This window comes from Anopheles cruzii, chromosome 3 (assembly GCF_943734635.1).
Source record: "Anopheles cruzii chromosome 3, idAnoCruzAS_RS32_06, whole genome shotgun sequence".
Lineage (NCBI taxonomy): Eukaryota > Metazoa > Arthropoda > Insecta > Diptera > Culicidae > Anopheles > Anopheles cruzii.
This window is the reverse complement of record NC_069145.1, coordinates 57,603,273-57,625,707: the sequence shown is the minus strand read 5'-3', so window position 1 is coordinate 57,625,707 and position 22,435 is coordinate 57,603,273. Positions and strand designations below refer to the sequence as shown.

The following is a 22,435-nucleotide window of genomic DNA, read 5'->3' as shown; positions in this document are numbered from 1 at the left end:
CTATGCTTGAATAGTATAAATCCATGTAAAATCCTTGACATGTACTTGCATCACCCATTACTTAAGCTCAGCATGATGTCAGCTTAATCAATCGTCATATTTGTAGTAACTGCACTAATGGCAAACAGAGAACACTCAGAAACTCAATGCAAAATATTAGTTTGGGCACAGATTTGTCACTCTTTTATTTATCATCAAATTATCATCGTCAGCTAGTCGGTCCGAGAAGCGTGAGGCTGCATGCAGCGCAACGTGTACTCAATAAACTTGAGGTCCTTCATGTATTCGGTCAGCCGCTTAAAGTGCCGCTCCGTGTACGGCAGTGACGCTTCCAGATGTTTGCCCAGCTCACCCGCTTGAAACCGCCCGGCCAGCACCTCCTGGAGCAGGATGTGCATCGCGAACTGAGCGGGTCGTACATTTTTACTGTTCGTGTTCCACTCGACAGCATGCCGAAGTAGTGTTTCCTTGTGATCATTCGATAGCTTGCGAACCGTGCCCTCGAAGCCTGTCTCCTGTGATTTGATCACTTCGTTGACAATCTTTAGCGTAGCGAACGGTCGGTCAAGATTGAGCGAAAGTCGCAAAGCCTTCAGAAGTTTCCGTTCCGACAGAAGATTGTTCAATTCCTGCTCCTGCAACAGCACATCCTTCCGAGCGTTCATTTCCTGTTCCCGTTTGGTCTCCGTCACGTCGTGCCACTTGATAAGCTGTGAGTCCGATCCGCCGCTAAAGAACGTACTCTCGTCCAGCGTCACGCACAGCGCCCAGATGCGACTCTCGTGTTTGTCCATGGTTTGCAAACATTCAGATGATTTGATCGACCAAAGTTTGAGCAGTCCATCGGCCCCAGCCGATAGGAGTTGCATTCCGGCGGAGAGAAATTCAACTCGCAACACAGACCCATCATGACCTTCGAGGGTCTTCAGGCAGGTCATATCGGTCAACGACCACAGCTTGATGGTACAATCTGCCGCGTTCGTCAGTAGTATCTGATCGACAGGAGAAAAGCGAACCGACCAGATGCCACGACGATGACCGCGCAGCACACCGACCACACTCAAATCACTGACGTCCCACAGTTTCGCTGTTTTGTCCTGCGAGCCGGTCGCCAAAAGTCGGTCGTTCGGTGAGATGCAAACACTGTTGATATCCTTGTCGTGGGCCAATTGCGTCAGCGTGCACTGAAGACGGGGAAGTTCATCGCCCTCTGCGCGCTCGAAACTCTTTGGAATTTTCCACGTCTTCAAGCATTTATCCTGGCTGATGCTTACACAAAACTGTCCGGAAACGCGACTGATTGCTGCACAGCCAACCGCACTAGTGTGCTTCAAACCAACGGCAAGACATTGGACCGTGAAGCGTTCTTCGTCGAAATGCCACAAGCGGATCGAGTTGTCTTTCGAGGAGGACAAAAGGTGACTTTGATTGGCCGAAAGCGATAGCACAATATCGGTGTGTCCCTTCACCAGCTGGCAGTTCATAGTGGCAGTGTCGTAGAGCTTAAAGTCGTTGCTGTTGGTCGCCATCGCCAGGTAACGTTTACCTTGTCCCAGAAGTACGATGTCCAAGATTTCGTCACTGAATCCCGACAGCTGCCGGACGCAGTCGAAGCTAGTGCAATCGTGCACGAGCAGATTGTGGTCCGCCGAAACGATGGCCATCTGTCCTAAAGGCTGACTGTAAAAGAGGCGCGTAATCGCGAGACCTCCCTCTTCAGTAGCTTTAGTCACGAGACTGTTCGATTGCTTGTAAACAATCTTTGCTTCCGTCATTTCCCACACCTTCACAACTCCTTCTTCACCGCCACACGCGGCATATACCCGGTTCGCTTTCAATTTACAACCGGGCAACGTCACGCCCGATGGCAATACAACGACCGCTTCAAGTGCCTCATATACTGGGATCGTTTTGAGGGCTTCCTCCGTTTCGTAGTTCCACAGGATCAAGATTTTATCTCTGCCGGACGACACTAAGAACTTCCGATCTTCCGAAAACGATACACCAGTAACACGTGAAAAGTGTCCGGTAAATGTTTTCGTCATTTCGCGTGTTTCGTAGTTCCATGCGTGTATCTTAACGTCGTCCCCTGCCGCGATAACCGTTTTACTATCCACATCCGGATGGAAGACGATCAAATTGACGACGCCACTGCAACCACGCAACGTTCCGAGGCAAAGCTGGCGCGCCGGATCCCAGACCCGAACCGTCGTGTCGCTACCTCCGCTAGCAATCAATCGATCGTCTGGGCTGTAAACGAGCGTTGCTATCGGTCCTTGATGAATGGCTTTCCACATTTTGAGCTGTTGCCGTGTTTCACGATTCCATAGTTTGAGCAGTCCGGAACGGTGGGCAGAGACAATGTTCGTTCCGGAGGCCGAAACCGCAAAAGTGAAGATCACATCTTCGTTAATGTCACTGTCCGATTGCTCCTCACCGAGAGTAGCTAGTTCATGCTGGTTGTCCACCGAAACAATACTGATCGCGCCATTGTTTTGGCACAGAAACTCCCGTCCGTCGGTTGTCCACGCAACTGTACCGCCAGTGTAGAATGCTTTGTACTGCGTTTTTACTTCATACCTTTTCGAAGCGAAAGCAATCATTAGACATATCGGAGGATATTTGTTTACCCACAGTACTTACACTTCCTTTAGTTTCACTTTCGAATTCATGGTGCACGTCCTTTGATTTCTGTGTGCCTCGTGAAATAGCACGTGTTTTGTAATGCGGCTCAATTGTTTTGACATTTGAAGCCGGTTGACGTTCATTTGTTTACAAAGTGATTCTAGACTAATGTCAAAAATACCATCGAAAATACAGAAGATTTCAGAGAGTGATTTAGATTTAGTTGCACTTTACTTTATTTTACAACCTGATTGATTAGTGACACTATTATTTATTGTGAACCGCTATTTGTTGTAGCTGGCCGAAATGTTTAGAACGTTTTCGATTCTCTCGTCGATCGGCAAGACCGGTGGCGCTGTTATATCATCGCTCCCACGCCAGCGACACTTTCCGTTCCTTCGAAACATCCAACATCCATCTGCTGCCGGTTGCCTGGTGAAATATTGCTCCACAAAATCTGTACCGGCTAACGTAGACCAACCTACGGCTTCGAAGAATGACGATAACTCTATTACCAACTGGAACACAATCTACCACTTTCCGTCGATAATGATCACGGCTTCGGTTAAGAGGCTGAAATTCTACCCTATGATACTGACCGCCGTGACTGTACCACTGTCCCTGGGCATGGCATACATGAACATCTGGTCGATGACGACGGCTGAAATCGTTGGAGCTGTCGGTAAGGAATCATAGATTTCTTCAGGTCCACGTTAATTCAGAAAGATATTTTACTGTGTTTTAGGACTCACCACAACGATGACTCTTTCACTGTTTGGCTTATTGACTAATAATCTCGTTGGATTTGTGTATTGCAACGATCAGCTCACCCAAGTGAAGATCTCGTTTCTGGACCAAAAGGGTAAACGACAGAATCGCATTTATTCGGTCGACGATCTTGTTGCACGGTCCGAGCTACCCCGATCGTTTGTTAAGCTTTACTTTCCAGTAAAGAATCATGAAAACAATGACGTCTACAAGCTGGTGCACCGATATGGAGAAATTTACGATGTACAGACGTTTAACAAAGTGTTTGGTAATGAAGTTCTGCCGAAATAATCTTCTGAAAATTGATTAAACGAGGTATAATACAGCAAACAACTTAAGATATTTAAGACACTAGCGTACTATTTAATCACCTTATATTGGAATATAAATTATGGATGACAATATATAGAACAGTTTCAGTTATTTAATGTAAAATCGGATTAATTTAAAAAAGGAACCTGAATCAGCTGCTGATTCCGGATACATTTCCAAAGGGATTCCCATGCTTTCTGTGACACCTAGAATTTGACAGCTGATTGTTTTCATGTTTAGTTACTAAACAACGAGAAAGTTTCTTGCGTCGGGAATCAATGAAAAACGCTTGAAATGTTGTTTTAATAAAAAGTGTTAATAATATTATCCAAAATGTTACGAAGACTTGCTTGCAGCTTTGTGCAGAGGTAAGCATAGTTTTCACTTTATTGCATTTATCTCACATGTTTCTATCCCGGCAGCCACACGAGACGGTTAATCGTGCCGGCAGCTCACATGTCGCAGTATGGCCCTCACTTCATCGAACCCGTCGTTGATAAGAAACAAATAGATGCCTTGAAGGAGTCCGGCGATCTGGCGAAATTGGCCCACGTCCCGATCAAGGCGGCACTGAGTAGCCAAAACACGTCCGTATTCTACGATCCGCTCGTCAGCCAGTTCACGAATTATGTAATGAAGCAGGGCAACAAAGAGCTATCCCGTGGACTGGTCGAAAAGGGATTCGAAAATATTAAGCGATTGCAGCTGGAACGTTACCACCTGGCCGAGAGCGAAGAGGAGCGAGCCAAAATTGAACTAAACCCGAGAAAGCTGCTACATCAGGCAGTGGAGAATTGCCGCCCTTTGCTACAACTAACGCCGATCAAGCGTGGCGGTGTTCGGTACCAAGTGCCGGTGCCAGTAACGGAGAAACGTTCCTACTTTCTCGCTATGAAATGGCTACTGGAGGCAGTTCGTGAGAAGGAACGGACAGTACACTTTCCGGAGAAAATGGCCTGGGAGGTGCTAGACGCCGCCGCCAACCAGGGTAAAGTGGTGAAACGGAAGCATGAGCTGCATCGACAGTGTGAGGCGAATCGAGCCTACGCCCACTACCGGTGGAGCTAAATTGGGCATCGCGTACGATGAAGATCCTAACCGCGAGGAGATTAAATAAAAATCGAGGTAGAGCGTAAAATTATTGCTAATCGCGTTTAAAATGCTTTATTTCTTAAAAGCAGCAACAAGATCTCCTCCGGCAAGTACCGACAGTACATTGCAGGCGCTGATCGCGAACATATCTAACAAACTTCTTTGTGTGGCAGTTCCAAGATGAGGGACAACAACTGAAATCAGAAAAAGGAATGTTAAACTCAGTTTTCAAGGCATTAAACGTCGATTCTTACTGCAATTAGGTAGCGCGAGCAGTGGATCTCTCGGATCTAACGGTTCCGGGGTCATTACGTCCAAGCCAGCCGCAAATATCGTGCCGCTTTGTAACGCTTCTACCAAAGCCGATTGATCAACGATTCCTCCACGGGCCACATTAATCAGCACACAGGAGTTCTTCATCATGGCCAGTGCATCACGATTGATCATGTTTGTCGTGTCTTCCGTTAGCGGACAGGTAATAAACACGAAATCGCTTTCCCGCAGCAACGTAGGAAGGTCAACGTATTCGGCTCCGACTCGGTCACCTTCCTCCTTTCGTGTTCGACCCGTGTACAAGCACCGCGCTATATCGAATCCTTGTAAGCGCTTTAGAATCGTTTGTCCGATTCCACCGAACCCGATGATACCGATCGTCGAACCGGGCACGTCCTGCCCGAGCATCCACTGCGGTCGCATTTCCCACTCACCGGCCGCTATCTTTAGCCTGCCTTCATGGAACCGTCTGGCAGCGGCCAGCATTAGACCTACGGCGATGTCCGCCACTGGTCCGTTCACTACTTTTGGCGTGTGTCCGAGTGCAACACCTCGGAGGGTGAACTCCTGCGCATCCACATAATCCATACCGGATGTCATCGTCGACACTACGCGTAGCTGGGAACCAGCAGCATTCAGTGCTTCAGCATCTAGCCGATCCGCCGTGAGCCACAAAATTCCTTCGGCACCCGGCAGGGACTGAACGATATCTGATCGCTCCGTGCCGTCGCACACCGTGACATCGCATCTGCAGAGAAAAATTGATATTAGAACAATTTCGGAGGTTCCCGGTGCCTAGGGTCAAGCAAAGGTCACGCATACCTCTCACGGAGCAGCTCGATGTATTTAGCGGGGATGTCGGAGCAGGTGACGAGCAGCTTTGGTCGCCTGCTACCAAACGCGTATCGATCTATCTGCGGTTTCAGCATACTTGGAAAATCTCGCACTAATCGAACGATCCCGGAGCGCATAATATGCGTACCTTGTTTTGATGTTTTCGTCTCGTATTTTTTGAGTGGTTCACTGCTTAATTGTGAATGGTTCGCCGGAAACCTCGTGTAATTCATGAGGTTAGTTATAAATACTTTTGTTTCCGAACGTTAATTTGCATATTAATATTTATTAATGTTTTGCAAATATTGGTGTGTTCGTGGCTTTTGTTAAGCGTATTATGCGTCGTTATCATACATGGCTAGAGATTGCCAAAAATGTACCTTGCCACGCGCTTTCGTGTTCTGATTATTTATTTGTTTAGCATGTCCTTTGCAGTGCATAAGAGCAAATCATCATGCGATCGAGACCGCTGGTTCTGGTAACGCACCACCAGGTTCAACCTATAGCACTTGATCTATTACGCCAACAGTGAGTACAACAACTCGGGAACAATCGACCTTCTGGTAGAGATTTATTAAGATTTATGTCTCCTAAGCTGTGATGTGATCATTCCTGAATCCGACTTCCCAACGAGAACGCAGATACTGTCCCTTTGTCCCGGTGTCGATGGCTTACTGTGGACTAGCTACAAGATGAAACTAGACCGGGAAGTTCTGGATGCATGTGGAACACAGTTGCGGGCAATTTCTCTTACGATGAATGGTGTAGACTGTGTTGATGTGCTAGAGTTAAATAAACGGAAAATTCCGCTGGGTCACACGCCAACCATACCTAACGGAGCAGTAGCGGATGTTGCAATTGGGTTGATGATCGCGGCTAGCTCAGGATTTTGGCATCCTCCTACCGATTGCACTCATGCTTTTCCTATTCAAGGAGCTACAGTGGGTATTGTAGGATTCGGCGGAATAGGTCAGTTGGTAGCTAAACGACTTAAGGGATTCGATGTAGGTGAGATACTGTACCATAGTCGTTCCGTAAGCGAACAAGCGAAAGAACTCAAGGCACAGTTCGTTACGAAAGATGAACTGCTGCGGGGCTCCGACTATTTGTTCGTCTGCTGTCCGTTAACTTGTGAAACAGTCGGGATGTTCGATCGTGCTGCGTTTGGCAAAATGAAGTCCAGTGCGGTGTTTATCAACATTGCACGGGGAGCAATCGTTGACGAGATGGCGCTGATCGACGCCCTGAAAAATGGAACCATCCGTGCTGCTGGATTAGATACCGTTACTACGGAACCAGCCCCTCCGGAGAGTGAATTGTTCCGTCTTCCGAATTGTGGTAAGAATGTTCTTGCATTTGGCTGAGTTGTTAAGAGAGTGAATTGTTTCTTGTTTTTCATTTTTTGTTCACAGTAATGGTGCCCCACTTAGGAACAGCTACAAATAGAACTCGAGACGAAATGGCCTTACGAGCGGTTGAAAATGTGTTGGCAGGTTTGCGTGGCAATCTCATGCCGTCGCCATTTCTGTCACCTCCTGTGGTTTAATGATCCTTTTGCAACTGTACTTTTAAATACAAGTTATGCGGTCAATATTGATCTTTGAAAGTTCTGATTTGTTTCGTTGTTTTTTATTTTAGCATTGTATAAGCAAAATGCAAGGGTTGTTCCTGAAACATCACATACATTTTAGAAAATTCCTAACAAAATTTTAACATTGAATCTAAAGCACGGTATAACGATTTGTCTTTCAGTACCTTAAACGACTTTAAAACGAACGCAATAATCAAAATTTAATCATCATCCCACTCTGTCATCATTTGTTGATTTGTTTGTAACGAATTTCGTTTCCCTAATGCGCTTCAGTTTAGTACGGATAGGGTGACAACATCGGAGCACCGGCAATTCCCGACAGAACGTTCAGGGCTGCTATCTCGGCCATGTCGTCTCGCGTTCGCACCGTCGCGGAACCGAGATGCGGAATGATGACTGCAAATGATAAGATAATCAATAGAGCAATGATCGATAGGTTTTCGGTTTGTCAGGTGCATTGTTTTGTTGCAAAACAGATAAACTTACCGGCATTGGGAAGTGTCATCAGCTCGTCGTCAGCCGGAAGCGGCTCAGGAGACATCACGTCCAGGCCGGCTGCGAATATTGTACCCTTCTTGAGTGCGCTCACCAATGCCTTCTGATCGACTAGATCGCCACGAGCAACGTTTACCAGTACCGCTGTGGGTTTCATTTTGCTAAGGGTAGTTTCGTTGATCATGTGGTACGTTGCGTTCGTTAACGGAACAGCCAGCACGACGTAGTCACTCTCCTGCAGCAACTCGTCCTGTGGAACCAGCTTCGCCCCTAGTGCTTCTGCTTCGGGTTTTGTCCGTCGTCCCGAGTACAGCAACTGGCCGACATCAAATCCTTGTAAACGCCTTGCAATCGCTTGACCGATGCCACCAAATCCGATGATTCCGACCGTACTGCGTTTAATATCTCGACCCAACATCCACTGGGGACCACCGTTCCACTGAGATCCCTCGATAGCGAGCCGACCTTCGTGGAAGCGCCGTCCGGCAGCGATCATCAGTCCGATTGCCGTGTCGGCCACTGCATCGTTCAGCACGATCGGTGTATAGCCGAGCGGGAACTTACGCTTTTTAAATTCCTCCAGGTCCACGTAGTCCATGCCGGCCGACATGGTGGAGATGGCTTTCAGGCGAGAACCACCACGGTCTAGCACTTCTCCGTTCAGTGCCATATGGCCAACCCACATGATACCGTCAACCTGGCCCGCTAGCTTGAGAATTTCTTCCCTTGTCGCCGGATGACTGCTGGGAAAGATCACCTCACATCTGGAAGGCACATGACTTTATCAATCTGTCAATTGCGGGCCTGCGACGGATGATTCGCTTACTTTTGCCGCAACTTGTCGACGCCCTTTTCCGGCGTTTCCTTGTTCGTAACCAGCACTACGGGACGAGGATCTTTGTTTGGCATCGTAGCAGGAGTATGTGGTGCGCTGGAATGAAGCAAAAGCGACTTTAGAAGATGCGTCTGCGCGTTTTAGTCTTCCGAGGCGATGTGGAACTATAGAGCGGCAGTTTCAGCTGAGCAGTCTAATCATGAGTCGTACGCACACATCAATGAACGTAAGCCGTAAGCGTTATCAGTGGAGTGTTTGTATTCATTTTCAAACAATGAAACATCACAAATCGAGAGCGCTTAAACATGAATAAGGTAAATTGCGAATACTGTTCGTTGCGAAACTATTTGATCATAACCGGGTGCTACCAAACCGGGTGCTTGACATTAAGTTCAGTTTTCAGTATGTGCCGATTGCTTTCTTTAAATAGTTACAGCACAATACACATTGATGAACTCACGAACAATAGTTTGTGACGATTTTTCAGCTAAGTATAACGCACTCAAAATCAGCTCAAACCTAATAGACGTTTGACCTCTATTTTAGATACTTTTTTTGGTTAACTGAGATGCAAATATTTTGATAGTCTGGAATGGAATGCAAAGCAGCTGTCGCTATTGGTTAACGGCATCTTTTTTTTTCGTCGGCATCCGGCCCCAATGGCTATTTTGTGATGGGTGGTTTTTAGAAAAAATCACTGTACATTTGATCATAGTTGATCTGCCCACTATTAAGTTTTGTTGTTTCACCATATTTATAAATATTTCTAACATCCTTACCTGGCTAAAGAAGGCACTCCACACCATGAGAAAGATAAAAGAGCTGTGTAAATCAACGAACACCACATAGTTGCTAGATTTTGACTAAGAAGTGGCTTTGACTTGACTGTTTCCTTCTGGGTACGTTATTTTAGACAGACAATAAACAAAGTTACTGAACAATTTTCTAACATGACCTGATCTCTTTGGAACAGCTTAGCTGCAATTACGAACACCGACTGAACGCTCATCGGTTCTCGCAACGTTTATTCCGAAGCAGCCAAAAAACTGGATTGACAACATTTGATCGACGATTGCTTCTGTACACAAGGGTCAAGGGTAGGTCCTTATCTCTTCTCGTGTTCTTGTGCAACGAAGAAAGACTAAAATATCGTAAACATATTTGTAACATGCTTCTGATGGTTTGGAGCATAACTAATACCAAATACACATACATTAAACTAATCAGACTAAACTTAATTCACCTTTCATTTTTACTTTTTGCTGCGAATGTTTATCCGAGTATCACGTTGAATTTTATTAGCATCAACATTAAAGAAAAAAGTCAAAACAACCATGAGTATCATCTTGCATGATTTTTTTACAACCCCACATCAATCACAGTATTGAATGAGTTTGGATATGTGCGACGACGAATGTGTTTGCTCGATCGGTTGATCGTGCTAAGCAAGAGCCAGCAACAGCCCGTAAACGTGGGACAAGTATTTTGTTTCGGCCGGCATGCCAACGAGAACCTTGCTTGAAGGCATCAACAAGATCCTAGTAACAGCAAAGCAACCGAGCAGCAACAACAACGTCACAGCGGCCTAACGAGATGAAGCAGACCACTTTCCAGGATCGCCTGATGTCTCGCCATTGCAACACAGTAGAACGAGAACCCGAAACGCAAGAAATCCGGTTTGATCGGTTTCTGGATAGCAGCACGTTGGAACTACGCAGATCACCGCTTATATTGTGTCTAACGCTGGACCACGCTAAAGGCTATCACATACCGCGGACACCGAGAGATCGCCAAGACATTTTTGAATACTTAATAAGTTCTGAAACGCACCCACAGACTTTCAGTCGGTTGTCGCCGCCCAAACCGAGTGCAACAAGTGTCTGAAGAGTCTCCCGGAAGTGAACGAAACGGATGCAGCAAAGTGAACGTTATCTGTGTTTGAAGTAGATTAACCCAAAAAGTGTCAGCATCTTGTGCTTCAAGCAGTGTGAACATGCCAGAATATAAGGTATTATGGTGGGTTGGCCGATTCAGTGGACATTCCTTATCACGTTTATGAGGAATAGGTGCTAGATAAGACGTCGTTTGTGCAGTTTATGAAAAGAAACTCATGAAATACGTTCCGTTCTAATGACACCAAAAATTCATGAACCTCATGGCATGGAAACGCGAAGAAAAGAAAGAATTGTGTACAGTATTTTTAGACAACACCGAAAAAGGTCGTCAAGGTTTTTGATTAGATGCATTTTGCGATCCAAAAGCCTGAAACTAGGGCCACTAATCGCTGAGTTCTTTTAATCATTTAAGGAATCAGATACTTAGTTTTAAAGCCAACACAATCTGCAAAGAACCTGTTTAAGTTGTGGACAGTTTAACTAACGGATGGGACGAAATGGCGAATTCCTGTTTATGCTTCTGCGTGATGCAAAATTTAGGAGGAGAGAAGGAAAAATATGTGATCAAACTAACGATTCATGTTTTGAAGGGTTGAAGTAGCACTCTGGCCCGATGGCGTATGGCACATTTTCAACTAAATTTCTTTCATTCGGCAGTATTTGTCCGGTTTTGGGTCTCACTTCTCGTCAGAAGATCCCCGATGTCCAAATGCCCTGCCAGAGGGTCAAAACTCACCGCAAAAGTGCGCCTATGGACTATACGCCGAACAGCTGTCGGGCAGTGCTTTTACGGCGCCCCGTACAGAAAATACGCGCTCCTGGCTGTACCGTATCCGACCATCGGTGGTCCATCAACCATTCGTCCGGTACGAAGGTGTGGCTCCGTACTTGCGCGGAACCGCCTGGGAAGAGCAGCACCCGAACCCGAACCAGATGCGTTGGAACCCGTTCGATTTGCCTGCCGCGGGACTTGAAGTAGACTTTCTATCCGGTTTACATACGGTCTGTGGAGCAGGCGATGTTCGCGCTCGGAATGGGCTTGCAGTGCACGTCTACCTGGCTAACAGCTCGATGAAGGACACGGCATTTTACAATAGCGATGGAGACTTCCTCATAGGTAAGCAGATAAGAGGCTTTTTTGCTACAGTCGAGTGTAGAAACGCAACTCAAATTTAAGAAAAATACTATTGTCATTTTCGAATTTGTTCTTCTTCACATTCTGCATAGTTCCCCAGCAAGGCGCTCTGGACATTACCACCGAGTTTGGTCGCTTGTATGTGGAACCGAACGAAATCTGCGTCATTCCGCAGGGTGTACGATTCACCGTGGCACTGGAAGGTCCGTCCCGTGGTTACATCCTAGAGGTGTACGACGGTCACTTCCGGTTGCCCGATTTGGGTCCGATCGGAGCGAACGGCTTGGCGAATCCACGTGATTTTCTCGCACCTACCGCATCTTTTGAGGATCGCACCGTGGACGGGTATCGTATTGTGTCCAAATACCAGGGAGCCTTGTTCTTGGCCAAACAGTCCCACTCCCCCTTCGATGTAGTTGCCTGGCACGGGAACTATGTGCCGTACAAGTACGATCTGGCTCGGTTCATGGTGATCAACTCGGTCAGCTTCGATCACTGTGATCCGAGCATTTTCACCGTGTTGACCTGCCCAAGCAATCGACCAGGCACAGCGATCGCCGACTTTGTTATCTTCCCTCCGAGATGGTCTGTCCAGGAGGGTACCTTCCGGCCACCATACTACCATCGTGAGTATCTGGAGTGTATCTAGTGGATCGAACCGCTTTAAACCACTTCCACACCATCGCTAGGTAATTGCATGAGTGAGTTCATGGGACTAATCTTCGGGCGCTACGAAGCTAAAGAAGGAGGCTTCCTGCCGGGCGGAGCTTCCCTGCATTCCATGATGACACCACACGGTCCGGATCATCGGTGCTTCGAGGGTGCGTCCAACGCGGAGCTCAAACCGGAACGCATAGCCGACGGCACCCAGGCGTTTATGTTCGAATCGTCCCTGAGCATGGCCGTCACCCGGTGGGGAGAACAGACGTGCCAGAAACTAGACGCTCGCTATTACGAGTGCTGGCAGGCGCTGGAGAAACACTTCCATCTGTAACGCCGGGACGTGCTTTCGGATTAGTCGCATTTTGCGCCTAGGCTTTGGTTGTTTAATTTCCGAGTTTGTTTTATTATCCTGTATTTTCACATCGAACTTAGTGTTTCGGGTTTCCGTTGAGTCAGTTAGATATTCGTGATCTATTTCTGTTTTCTTTTGCTCAATATTTACGAATAAAATTCTTTCACAAGCAAAGTATTTTTTCAAAATCATACATGTTTGCCTATCGCGACCACCTCTTCGCGGTCCTTGTCATGAAATAATTATGATAAAGTGATTCTTTGCTTTTTGCGTTGTGCTGTTCGATACAATAAACCGTGCACGGTCAGCCAAACACCTTCCCATAGAAACACGTCTATTCTTTGACTTATGAAACAGGTTTTGTAAGTGATTTAATATTATTTTATTTTTATTCTTTGTCTTTCAAGTGTGACATCCCTCTCTTGCTATGTATCTCAGCGCTGTTTACCGTTAAACTTAGTTCCTTCGCATACTTTGGACAATTTGCTTTTATGGTGTTTCGTATCTTGTGGGATGTGTTTTTCACTTTTTTTGTTGTTGTTATAGATATTGACCAGTCACCAACATCCGGTTTTGTTTTTCTTTCGTTTTAAAAATGCTAGTTATTATTGCGTAGTTCTCTCTCACATTTCCTTCCGTTCGTACAGAGTTTTATGCACAAAAATATTTGATTTGGTTTAAGGTTCATGACTATTAATGCCACTAGGCATTTGCGTTCACCGTTTGTTGTACCGACACCCTCGGCCAGCATAGGCGATAGGCACAGACAAATTTCCATATTTACACCGTCAGAGAAACAAAGCGGAGCAATGCGATGTGAAAGCAGAGTGCAAGGAAGGTATGTGGCTCGTCAAACGACGTTCACAGTGTAGGCGCCATGCTAGAATGTCTGTATGGAAAAGGACTTTATGTGGCATTGTTTATTGTGGAGATGAAAAAATCGCAATAAACTAAAGATAACGCTATGTTTTCGGTCCTGTTTTGTGGGGCAATTCTTAGACACAAATTTTTAGCCTTACAACACATTTTCCATGTTCGAAATTAGTCTACATTTATCCATGCCCGAAAACAGAATTTTCTAGCCACCTTTGATAAATCTCACTGTCCATGTTTTGTGCAATTAGCATAGCCAATTTTTCGCTTGTCCTGTGCTGTGATTTTATTTTAATGATAAACTGTCCGTCCATTTTTGGATGATTTGATTTGTTTTTTTATCATCTCATCTGAATGGAAATGTATGTATGGTGGAAATATCTTTGTTTCGTACTCAGGAGATTTATTGTGTCCTCTGTTTTATAGTTAGATACTAATGGAGTTTTCAAACTGTGAAAAATGAATGCGTTAGTCTGAGTGGAAGGCATTTAAAGCTTTTTAATAGTAATGGTCATTTTAATTTACTTTCACCAACGACGGATGGATGGAATATATATTGATCATTGGCTGCTAAAGAGTGGGCGTTAGGAAATGGAGCATTCAAAACTGAGTTTATGCGCTTCGGTTTTTTGGGAAGTTTAGGTAGCAAAACAAAATCTGTTGCCGTGTGTCCTAATTATGTGATACTCCACTGAACCTTGGGTTGCGAATGCGCGCTTCTCCACCTTCTACACATACGTATTGTAAGTATGCATTCCGATAGACGGTACAGGAGGTACTTTCAGTGATTTGTTACGTCGTTTACTATTTTAGCTTCTAATTTACGTTTCATTTCGATTGTGCTCTCCAGGTCGGTCCGGGATAGATGGGTGGTTCTAGGGTTAGCATGGTTGGTGTTAGTTTGGATAGCTTCACTATCTGCCGGAGAGCATGTCCCTCATCTTTCACCTTAGGAACGATAAAAGCAATTAGCTGTTCTCTCGTAAAAACAGGGAAACAATTTTCAAAAAATAACTTCGCGTTCTCCAACTACACACAACATCCACAACTGTGGGCAGCTTTCTGGTTTTTACCTCCCAGTTCGTCGTTCCTTACGACTGATCAATTCCTCGTGCATTTTATAAACAAATCGTAAAACGAGACGCGGGTTTTTGTGTTGTTTTTTCGCAACGCGGAGTACGTTTATGGACGGTGAAAAGCTATAATTCTGAGCGGCAGGATAGTACAGCCCTTGGTTAGGGGCACCGGCAAATTATCTGCTTATCTGCAAGGACAATGAGTCAAAATCAAATATTGGTCCTCTTTTTGGAAAAAGCGATTTGTTCAGTTGTTAACTTATTTTTTCTCTCTCTTTTTTCTACTTCACACGCGGGAAATTAACTTTTGACATGTAATTGTGCCCGATTTGTTACAAGCTGCACGTTACAAGCCGCCCGTTTGTCAGAATAAATTATCGTAGCACAGTTGATTTTAAAAGTTAAGATTATACAACCGACGGATTAGTTGGAATATTACACTGCACCGTGCAAATTCGTTTCCGTTGACATGATCATGATCAGGTAAGTTATGTACTAAGTACAATGCAGTACTTTAGAGCTATAAGAATATGGTAAGCTTATGAATAGTTTTGGAAATAACCTTGAACGGTTGATAAACCGATGAAACGAATCGTAAGTAAGTATTAAACAAGGAGCATAACGAACGATTGATAGTGAAAGCTTAAGTGCGAAATCGGTAATCGATCGCACAGATGTTTCAAAATCCAAAATAGTAATGGAATCAACAAGTAGAATAGTGGATAACAATTAAAACGGAAAGTTAAGTTAACAACGCACTAGTACAATATCAATGATACTTTTCCACTCTAAACATCCAATAACGTATTATCAAATTGTGCTTAAAGCTGTAACAGCTGCGTATATCAGCTGTGAAGACACTGGGAAGTGTCTTAATAAGTTATTGCTTTCAGAGTAGAATTTCAGAGAGAGCGGTAGAGAAAGCATGCATCAATTGAGAGTGGAAATTTATACCTGTCCGTCTACTCGTCACCAAATCGTGTTTATAAAATAACATTTAACGATGATTTTCGAGCGCAGAAAAGCAATGCTTTGTACAATAAATGACTATGCGATCGGTAAACTTAGTACTTTCTAAAACATGAGTCAAACTCTGGTTCTGCTAGTATTCACGTGTCACTAGCATGTTACGGATTATGTTTCGGTCACAAGCAAGCATTCCATTTTCACGCACGATGCAAGCTTGCAAATACAATTTTTAAACGTGTTTCACTCGTCAGTTCATCAGGTAGTATCGAGGTTGACAGGGCTGTCGTCTTCAATGTCTTCCAATTAGTTTCTTCAAATGTTACAGCGATAAGCTGTGCACAAAATGAATGCAACTGTAAGCCGTACATCGTCAGCTTATTTTTCTACTACAATTAGTTTACTTTGTACCTTTTTTACCCCTTAGAATCGTACTGTTCAACTTCGGTCGTTTCCGACGACTGACCGCTAAGCGATCGTCGCACGCATCTTCGACGGGAGCGAAAACGAAAGTAAAATGTTGCACATTTGCTTTGCTTGCGGGTGCACTCTTTTAGTCATTGTTTTTTGCTATATCACAATCCTTTAATTGAATGTTTTCAGGATCACTTGTCTTTGTTTTTCAGGGGGAGCGTATGGTTTGGGTTTTAAGATAAATTCAATCTTTCCTTTCTGCAGGCCACGACCGCTCGGCGGTTGTAATTGCCGGATAAGTAAGTACTAACTTTTTTCGTTTATAACTCGTTTCGATTTGTGCTTTTTAATGCTGCTTGTTTGCCATTTAGTTTCTGTAGAATTGTGCTCTTCTCTTTGGAGGAAATGGATTGTCTCTTGTGCAACTCGTCGGCTTGCTTGGTTTTTGCTTTCTTTTTGTTTCTCGGTGCGCTTCCTAACTACCGAAATGTGTTTTTTACGTGAATTCGTTCCGATTGTTCATTCCTCTTTGCGATCAGAACCCAAAAGTTGGTGAACTATTTATAATTTCATTCGAAGTACCCGACGCTTCTGAATGATAATAAAGTAACGTACTAGCGTGTGATCGTTTTGTCTAATCGTAAGATTTCGTATCGAAAGGTGTTTACGTTTACGCTTAACTCTTGAGCAGAGTACTACTTTGAACACATAAAAACTGGCCAATGCTTCAACGAGAGAAGACGAAAGTTGTCACTACACTTTTTTTTGCTTTTAAACATGATTCGCTTTCCACCGTTAAAATGAGCATGCATGAGCAAACGCGGCAATTAACACAGCTCTTCCGAATGTGGGGTTTGCTTTGCACTTTGCAAGCTTACTGGAAACTATTAAACGGAACCAACGGTTTCCGTTACTTTCGAGGAAAGGAATCCACATCCATCTTGACGACGATTTTGTTTGTTTATTTTTCGTTAAAACACCGTTCGATTCACACGCAGCATTCGCTAGAAAAAGAAAAGACTTTACAAACAGTCGCAAAACGAAGGAAATTCTTTAGTCACTATTTTCAAATCACTTTAACATTCTTAACGTTACGGAATTTCGCAAAAGCCTTATCGATGTTGCTATGCATTTCGCTTGATTCACACGTTCACTTTACTTTGGTTAAGAAGAATTTTAAACTTAATTTTAACCAGCCATTCTTCCATCTTTATCTATTCTCGCGCACTTGCTTCTCTCATATTCCTGTTCGCGTAGTATTTTACAAAGACTAGAAGAGAATAGGCATACTTGTCAAATTAAACTAACCGTCTTCCTGTTGTGATCGATATCGATTGTTGCCAGTGCTGTCCGCGCGATTGTGGTTTACAAACGTTTATAGCATAGCTTGGATCGATCAGGAACCGATCACTGTCACGTCAACGGTCCGGTGGTATGTGTAAGGACTTCAACACCTTGCTGGCCTGTGGAAGATATGTTTGGTAAAATTAATTTAATTAAATCAAGCAACTCAATCATAGTTTATTTCGTAATACACGCATTTCGCGTTAATTATTGATAGCGCCGTAGGGCAAAATGTGGACAGCATCTCGAGAAGCTGTGACCAAGTTGTCATGTGATTCGAAACGCAACGCAAAACCTCAAACTAAACCCACCTGATACTGTTCCTCAGTGTCAATGAGGCCCTTGACGGCGACCACCTGGTACTGGGGAGCACGCATCGCGGCCGAGTTCTTGCGTATCAAGCGCAATGTGTCTTGTGACGATCCGAGTGCTGCCACCTGGCGCGGTCCGTGGCTTGGGTCGAGCACGAGCAGTGAAAGGCCGGAAGTGCGCTGCTCGATGCCGATGATGGTGCGAGAGTGTCCTGTAGCAAGAAAACCGCAAACCCGCAACGATTGTACAAAAAGGCGAAATTTCTTTCGTAGCGTATTTACCTTGATGTTGCAGGTACAGAGGTGGTGTGTGGATGCGCGGTTCCTCAAAGTATCGCAACACCCAATTGAACAGCTCCGGATGGCGACCATCGACCGAAGTGGGACGATGGAAATCGACCAGCTCGCAGCGAATACGCAACCACGACAGCACGGTCACGATCTCGGTCGCACCGATCCATTTGCGGGTGTTGTAGAGCTTGCAGCCAAGTTGCTCCGAGCCCTGAATGTCGAAACCTTGGGCCCACGCTGCTTCAACCATGCGCTGTAGGCGTGAAATGCTGGGCATAGCAGTACGAGCAGGCCCATGCGATCCCCACGCCGAGTAGAGTGCTTCGTTGTAGGAGGTGTTCTGCGTGGAAAAAAAACCAAAAATTAACACAGAACCATCCCCACAAGAGCATTGGACAGCGAGGAAGGTGTCACATACCTGCAACAGTGAGGAGAGCATCATCTGCAGGTTTCGATAGCCACAGCCCCAACCCTTGTCACCGTAACTGGAGGCATAGTGATCGACGCTCGAGCAGACGTACGTTTTGATCACGTTCGGCGACGAGGAGGACAGCGACAGGACCCGCGGCGAAACGGACTTCGTGCAGGATGAACCGTCGTCAACGCCGTGCGATTCGGCCGCCCGCAATCCAACTTGGCGTTCGTAGTAATCGGCCACACTCATTTCACCGGCGTAAACGGCCCGCTGCATGGCGGCCGCCGACTGCTCCCGGAAGTTACCCTGATCGTCCATGCCGTACTGTGCTCGGAGCATTTCGAATTCGCGCTGTTCGCGTAGCTTCTGTGCCTGTTTCTCGAGATCCACAACAATGGCAGTTGCGGCGGCCGCCGCTGCCCCCGCCCCCGTTCCTCCCGAGCTTGCCATCGGTTCGCCTCCGGTAAGATACGGATGCTGGGGACTTTTTGAAAAGTGTCGCTCGATGTGGTACTCCATCTCCTGTGTCTTCATGTTATCGAATGAAATACCACAGACGGGACAGAGGCTGCCAGTGCTACCACCATAGCTACCGTTCACGGTCGCGGCACTACCGGCTTGTGCTCCACCGCCATTCGCCCGACCATCCGCCTTTGCCGGACTCAGAATATCCCGATGTTCGATGTTAACGTGCAGTTCCAAGTCCGAACCGGACTCGAACGTCCGGTTACAGATCGGACACTGCAGTACGCTAAGCGTGTCTACATGATGGCTACCGGGACCACCACTTCCGCCCGATCCATTCGCTCCCACACCATTAACACCGGGACTGAGTGGATCGAAGTGTGATCGATTGATGTGTTCCTCCAGTACCGTTGGGTTATCGGATGTGTACGGACACAGCAAACATTGCAGTGGACTGGCCGGTTTGGTGGTGATGGTTGTGGTGCTAGTTGTTGTTGCCACCGTCATTATAGTTGCCGGTCCACCGGCACCTCCGGGGTTTGGTTTGTGAGTTTTCAGCTTCAACCCTAGCTGCGATCTTAATGGTGATCCTTGCCCGCCGGCACCGGCACCGGCCGGGGTCGTGCATCCAGCGCCTCCACCATTCAGCAGCGCCCCACTATCCTTGCTGAGGGCTCCATTTGTCTGGTCGCTAGCACTTCCGGAAGGTAGTGCTTCTGGCAAGTGTTGCAGCTGGTGTCCACTACCTACGGCCACCTTACCGTTCGTTATCTGGTGGCTACCATTCAGATTACTGCTGCTACCGATTAAACTGGATCTGCTGCTGCTCATGCTGCTACCGGCCGCGGTCGAACTATAGCTCGCAGAAGACATTTGCATCTTACTTCCGCTGGCCGATGCCGACGTGTTTCCGTTGTGGAGTAGTGACTCCGCCACCGGTTGATGGATGTGGTTGGTGCAGCTCACGCCATCGCCAGTTGTCCCGGTACCGTTGACGATACTGCTACTGCTGTTGCTGATAACGGTACTACCGCCCGGTCCGGAAACTTTTCCCGCTGGTCCAGAAATCGGTGTAAGCAGTTCGGATGTGATCGACGGAGACAGACCGCGACAGTCGGAGATAGAATCGGAATCACCATCGACACTGCAAAAGCTTTAACCCATTAATGCATTTTCGCCATCCTGCCAAGAACCGAGCGGGCCTCCTATCAAATGAAGGACCTAGTGATCATGGCGTACCTGGGCGTCTGATCGTCGATAAATGACATCAGCTCGTTCTCAGGCGTCAGATAGTCAAGGTGCGCCTGATTGACATGGAGCAGTAACTCGGCCGCCGGTACACCAGTCAGCCCACAGAACGGGCATTGGGCGCTACCCTCCACATGGTACTGGCGTGTGTGTTCGCGCATCGCTTCATCCGACAAGCCAGACATGCCGCAAATTTCACACGAATGCTCCTGCTGCTGCTGCTGCTGCTGCTGGGTTGCGTGTCCGTTCGTGTTTGCCGTGGGCAGAATTCGTTCCTGTGGCCCTTGAGAGCTGCCATTGGGCCCTTCTTTGCCGTCCCGTCCATTGTGCGTTGCCATCGTTAGCAAATCGCTGAAAAGCTAAAAAGCAAAAGCCAATGGCAACAGAAAGTGGTCTAATGAGCGGTTCGATAGCAAATCAGATTGTTGAGAACTTCCACCAGAGGTTCCTTCAGAAGAGGCCAGATGCGTGCCTCAAGAGCCCTTCAGTTAAAAATAAATTCCAATTTCACGAACGTAGAGTTTCTCCATGCCCATTCGCATGTTGCCTAACATGATGATGATGACAGTGATGATGCGCCACGTGCACGGTGACCACTTTCACTCGTGTTCCGGTTGATTATATAAATGCATTCTTCACTAAGTTATTTTTCATTCGTGAAACAAATGGTATGCACATTTTCCAAACCGAACAACACTTTCCAACAGTTTTCAACAACAAACTTGGCAGCGAAAGCCAACACTGAAAATGTGATAAAGTTGGCGGCCTTAAGGCTTCACCATTGTATGAGCTGACAAGGAAGCTAAACACAAAAAAAACATTAATAAATATAAGGAATCGTGCAGGAAAGTGGCCGAGCAATGGCATCGGCCACCACGAAACGATAGCGAACAGTTATTGATTTATGAACCGAATAACTGAGAGCATGCGGTGAACGTATGTATGTGGTTGTTGGTGCAGTCTCTGACTTGCTGCTGGTATGCTACGGTTGGCCATGTGCACACCGAGCTAATTTTCAAGCGATTCAAAGGTCCAAGATTAATTGTCTAAAAATTAATTGTGATTCAATAGCGCACCGGGAGACACAGATGTTTTCTCAAACATATCTTTTTGGCAGCGCTCCACATTCCGCGGCTTTCTACAATGCGGATTACAAGAACGTCCTTCGAATCTCACGTGTAGCATTTCATAATTTTCATAAGCACGAATAACTAACGACTTCATGGTGTCCTTTGAGTGGGGCTACTTTGGAAAGGGGCCGCACAGCCGCCTTTTCTCAACCACAAAAGGACGATTGTCAATCAATGTAAACCGCACACCGAGGATCAATACTGCGACGGCTATCCTTGAGCGCGGTGTGGCTGACCTATAGACACGTTATAGAACTGATATGCGTACAGAGGCCACTTTCGCTGCATTCCGCCTCTCGTGGCAGCGATGTTGTTACGTTTTCACATTCACCGAGCACCGAGCGTGGGCTTTTGTTGGTCACAATTTTGCACAGACCGCATTCCAATGATGGGTAGATTTTGCATCTTTTTGCTGTGCAAACAGACGGATCTCAGGATCGGAATGGAGCACTGTGGTGCAGCGTTTCCTCTGTGCACCAGATTTCGGTTCCATCTTTCCGGTGCACATTGGACTCAGAGAAGATTAATGATACGCACCACGGTTGTTACCGGACAGAGCACGGCGTCAATGTGATAGGCTAGAGGCTTAGTTGCCGAGGCCTCCTGGAGCCAGGCACCCCCAGGACGGACACCGATAGGCAGAAGGTCGGTGCGACGATCAACAGAACAGACACGTTCTGAGCCGCTTGCGGAACGAAGACTACTGCAAAGCTTTGCTTCGATTTGCCTGCTTTTTCGATCCGTTTGAAGTTTGGCCTTTTTTTGTTCGTTGAGGCGCACTCCTTGGAGTTGTGTGTCTCTTTCTTGCCGGCCTTTGATGAACTTTTCCTTTTTGTTTTTGTCCTGTTTCTACCGGGGCTTTGGAACTAAAACAGAGGGAAAAAGAAGGATGGACACATACGCCTTTACAACCACACACCTGGAATTGTTGGCTCCGAACGAGGAGCGCGCGGTCACATCCGTTCTCAGGAGCGTTCTCTTGCCTTCGTTGCGTAGCTTGGCGCGCTCACAGGACAACAAGGACGAACCGTG

At 46.2% G+C, this 22,435-nt stretch overlaps 8 protein-coding genes across 9 annotated transcripts; 4 read left to right on the top strand and 4 right to left on the bottom strand.

Moving 5' to 3' along the window:
• Positions 1 to 212: 212 nt before the first annotated feature.
• On the bottom strand, positions 213 to 2,672 carry LOC128273249 (transducin beta-like protein 3). The gene is made up of 2 exons (XM_053011183.1): positions 2,644 to 2,672; positions 213 to 2,580 (listed from the first exon to the last, which is right to left on the bottom strand). The coding sequence occupies exons 1-2, from the start codon at positions 2,670 to 2,672 to the stop codon at positions 213 to 215; spliced, it is 2,397 nt and encodes a 798-aa protein (XP_052867143.1).
• Positions 2,673 to 2,892: 220 nt separating this feature from the next.
• Positions 2,893 to 3,684, top strand: LOC128273820 (transmembrane protein 186). The gene is made up of 2 exons (XM_053011875.1): positions 2,893 to 3,307; positions 3,371 to 3,684. Exons 1-2 carry the CDS (start codon positions 2,932 to 2,934, stop codon positions 3,682 to 3,684), a joined length of 690 nt encoding a protein of 229 aa, XP_052867835.1. The 5' UTR covers positions 2,893 to 2,931.
• A 273-nt stretch (positions 3,685 to 3,957) lies between these two features.
• LOC128273137 (28S ribosomal protein S7, mitochondrial) lies at positions 3,958 to 4,805 on the top strand. Its single transcript, XM_053011057.1, has 2 exons — positions 3,958 to 4,073; positions 4,128 to 4,805. Exons 1-2 carry the CDS (start codon positions 4,039 to 4,041, stop codon positions 4,771 to 4,773), a joined length of 681 nt encoding a protein of 226 aa, XP_052867017.1. The 5' UTR covers positions 3,958 to 4,038; the 3' UTR covers positions 4,774 to 4,805.
• A 46-nt stretch (positions 4,806 to 4,851) lies between these two features.
• LOC128273731 (glyoxylate reductase/hydroxypyruvate reductase-like) lies at positions 4,852 to 6,042 on the bottom strand. The gene is made up of 3 exons (XM_053011760.1): positions 5,893 to 6,042; positions 5,052 to 5,818; positions 4,852 to 4,991 (listed from the first exon to the last, which is right to left on the bottom strand). Exons 1-3 carry the CDS (start codon positions 6,039 to 6,041, stop codon positions 4,870 to 4,872), a joined length of 1,038 nt encoding a protein of 345 aa, XP_052867720.1. The 5' UTR covers position 6,042; the 3' UTR covers positions 4,852 to 4,869.
• Positions 6,043 to 6,358: 316 nt separating this feature from the next.
• Positions 6,359 to 7,450, top strand: LOC128270664 (glyoxylate reductase/hydroxypyruvate reductase-like). Its single transcript, XM_053008075.1, has 3 exons — positions 6,359 to 6,432; positions 6,500 to 7,242; positions 7,317 to 7,450. The coding sequence occupies exons 1-3, from the start codon at positions 6,359 to 6,361 to the stop codon at positions 7,448 to 7,450; spliced, it is 951 nt and encodes a 316-aa protein (XP_052864035.1).
• A 67-nt stretch (positions 7,451 to 7,517) lies between these two features.
• On the bottom strand, positions 7,518 to 9,729 carry LOC128271718 (glyoxylate reductase/hydroxypyruvate reductase-like). 2 transcript variants are annotated; one of them, XM_053009338.1, is made up of 4 exons: positions 9,605 to 9,729; positions 8,817 to 8,921; positions 7,982 to 8,754; positions 7,518 to 7,891 (listed from the first exon to the last, which is right to left on the bottom strand). In XM_053009338.1, exons 1-4 carry the CDS (start codon positions 9,670 to 9,672, stop codon positions 7,770 to 7,772), a joined length of 1,068 nt encoding a protein of 355 aa, XP_052865298.1. In that variant the 5' UTR covers positions 9,673 to 9,729; the 3' UTR covers positions 7,518 to 7,769. The 2 variants fall into 2 exon arrangements, with proteins under 2 accessions (XP_052865298.1, XP_052865300.1); XM_053009340.1 differs by lacking the exon at positions 9,605 to 9,729 and having other exon boundaries at positions 8,817 to 8,979.
• An 872-nt stretch (positions 9,730 to 10,601) lies between these two features.
• LOC128274772 (homogentisate 1,2-dioxygenase) lies at positions 10,602 to 13,840 on the top strand. Its single transcript, XM_053013075.1, has 4 exons — positions 10,602 to 10,833; positions 11,378 to 11,837; positions 11,948 to 12,481; positions 12,545 to 13,840. Exons 1-4 carry the CDS (start codon positions 10,819 to 10,821, stop codon positions 12,847 to 12,849), a joined length of 1,314 nt encoding a protein of 437 aa, XP_052869035.1. The 5' UTR covers positions 10,602 to 10,818; the 3' UTR covers positions 12,850 to 13,840.
• LOC128274770 (zinc finger-containing ubiquitin peptidase 1-like) lies at positions 13,467 to 20,611 on the bottom strand. Its single transcript, XM_053013074.1, has 5 exons — positions 20,265 to 20,611; positions 18,564 to 20,178; positions 18,137 to 18,485; positions 17,855 to 18,066; positions 13,467 to 17,662 (listed from the first exon to the last, which is right to left on the bottom strand). The coding sequence occupies exons 1-5, from the start codon at positions 20,609 to 20,611 to the stop codon at positions 17,618 to 17,620; spliced, it is 2,568 nt and encodes an 855-aa protein (XP_052869034.1). The 3' UTR covers positions 13,467 to 17,617.
• Positions 20,612 to 22,435: the final 1,824 nt, after the last annotated feature.

Coding starts and splice junctions, on each gene's coding strand:
- LOC128273249 (XM_053011183.1), bottom strand. CDS start 2,672: ATGAATTCGAAAGTGAAACTAAAGGAAGT. Junction 2,581..2,643: donor AAAGTGAAACTAAAGGAAGT/GTAAGTACTGTG, acceptor CGCTTCGAAAAG/GTATGAAGTAAAAACGCAGT.
- LOC128273820 (XM_053011875.1), top strand. CDS start 2,932: ATGTTTAGAACGTTTTCGATTCTCTCGTCGATCGGCAAGACCGGTGGC. Junction 3,308..3,370: donor TGAAATCGTTGGAGCTGTCG/GTAAGGAATCAT, acceptor ACTGTGTTTTAG/GACTCACCACAACGATGACT.
- LOC128273137 (XM_053011057.1), top strand. CDS start 4,039: ATGTTACGAAGACTTGCTTGCAGCTTTGTGCAGAG. Junction 4,074..4,127: donor GCTTGCAGCTTTGTGCAGAG/GTAAGCATAGTT, acceptor CTATCCCGGCAG/CCACACGAGACGGTTAATCG.
- LOC128273731 (XM_053011760.1), bottom strand. CDS start 6,041: ATGCGCTCCGGGATCGTTCGATTAGTGCGAGATTTTCCAAGTATGCTG. Junction 5,819..5,892: donor ATCGAGCTGCTCCGTGAGAG/GTATGCGTGACC, acceptor TTTTCTCTGCAG/ATGCGATGTCACGGTGTGCG. Junction 4,992..5,051: donor GCTCGCGCTACCTAATTGCA/GTAAGAATCGAC, acceptor TTCTGATTTCAG/TTGTTGTCCCTCATCTTGGA.
- LOC128270664 (XM_053008075.1), top strand. CDS start 6,359: ATGCGATCGAGACCGCTGGTTCTGGTAACGCACCACCAGGTTCAACCT. Junction 6,433..6,499: donor CTTGATCTATTACGCCAACA/GTGAGTACAACA, acceptor ATGTCTCCTAAG/CTGTGATGTGATCATTCCTG. Junction 7,243..7,316: donor GTTCCGTCTTCCGAATTGTG/GTAAGAATGTTC, acceptor TTTTGTTCACAG/TAATGGTGCCCCACTTAGGA.
- LOC128271718 (XM_053009338.1), bottom strand. CDS start 9,672: ATGTGGTGTTCGTTGATTTACACAGCTCTTTTATCTTTCTCATGGTGT. Junction 8,922..9,604: donor GGAGTGCCTTCTTTAGCCAG/GTAAGGATGTTA, acceptor GCTTCATTCCAG/CGCACCACATACTCCTGCTA. Junction 8,755..8,816: donor GTCGACAAGTTGCGGCAAAA/GTAAGCGAATCA, acceptor TGTGCCTTCCAG/ATGTGAGGTGATCTTTCCCA.
- LOC128274772 (XM_053013075.1), top strand. Junction 11,838..11,947: donor CGATGGAGACTTCCTCATAG/GTAAGCAGATAA, acceptor CATTCTGCATAG/TTCCCCAGCAAGGCGCTCTG. Junction 12,482..12,544: donor CCGGCCACCATACTACCATC/GTGAGTATCTGG, acceptor CACCATCGCTAG/GTAATTGCATGAGTGAGTTC.
- LOC128274770 (XM_053013074.1), bottom strand. CDS start 20,611: ATGGCAACGCACAATGGACGGGACGGCAAAGAAGGGCCCAATGGCAGC. Junction 18,067..18,136: donor TCTGTACCTGCAACATCAAG/GTAAATACGCTA, acceptor TTCTTGCTACAG/GACACTCTCGCACCATCATC. Junction 17,663..17,854: donor ACACTGAGGAACAGTATCAG/GTGGGTTTAGTT, acceptor TATCTTCCACAG/GCCAGCAAGGTGTTGAAGTC.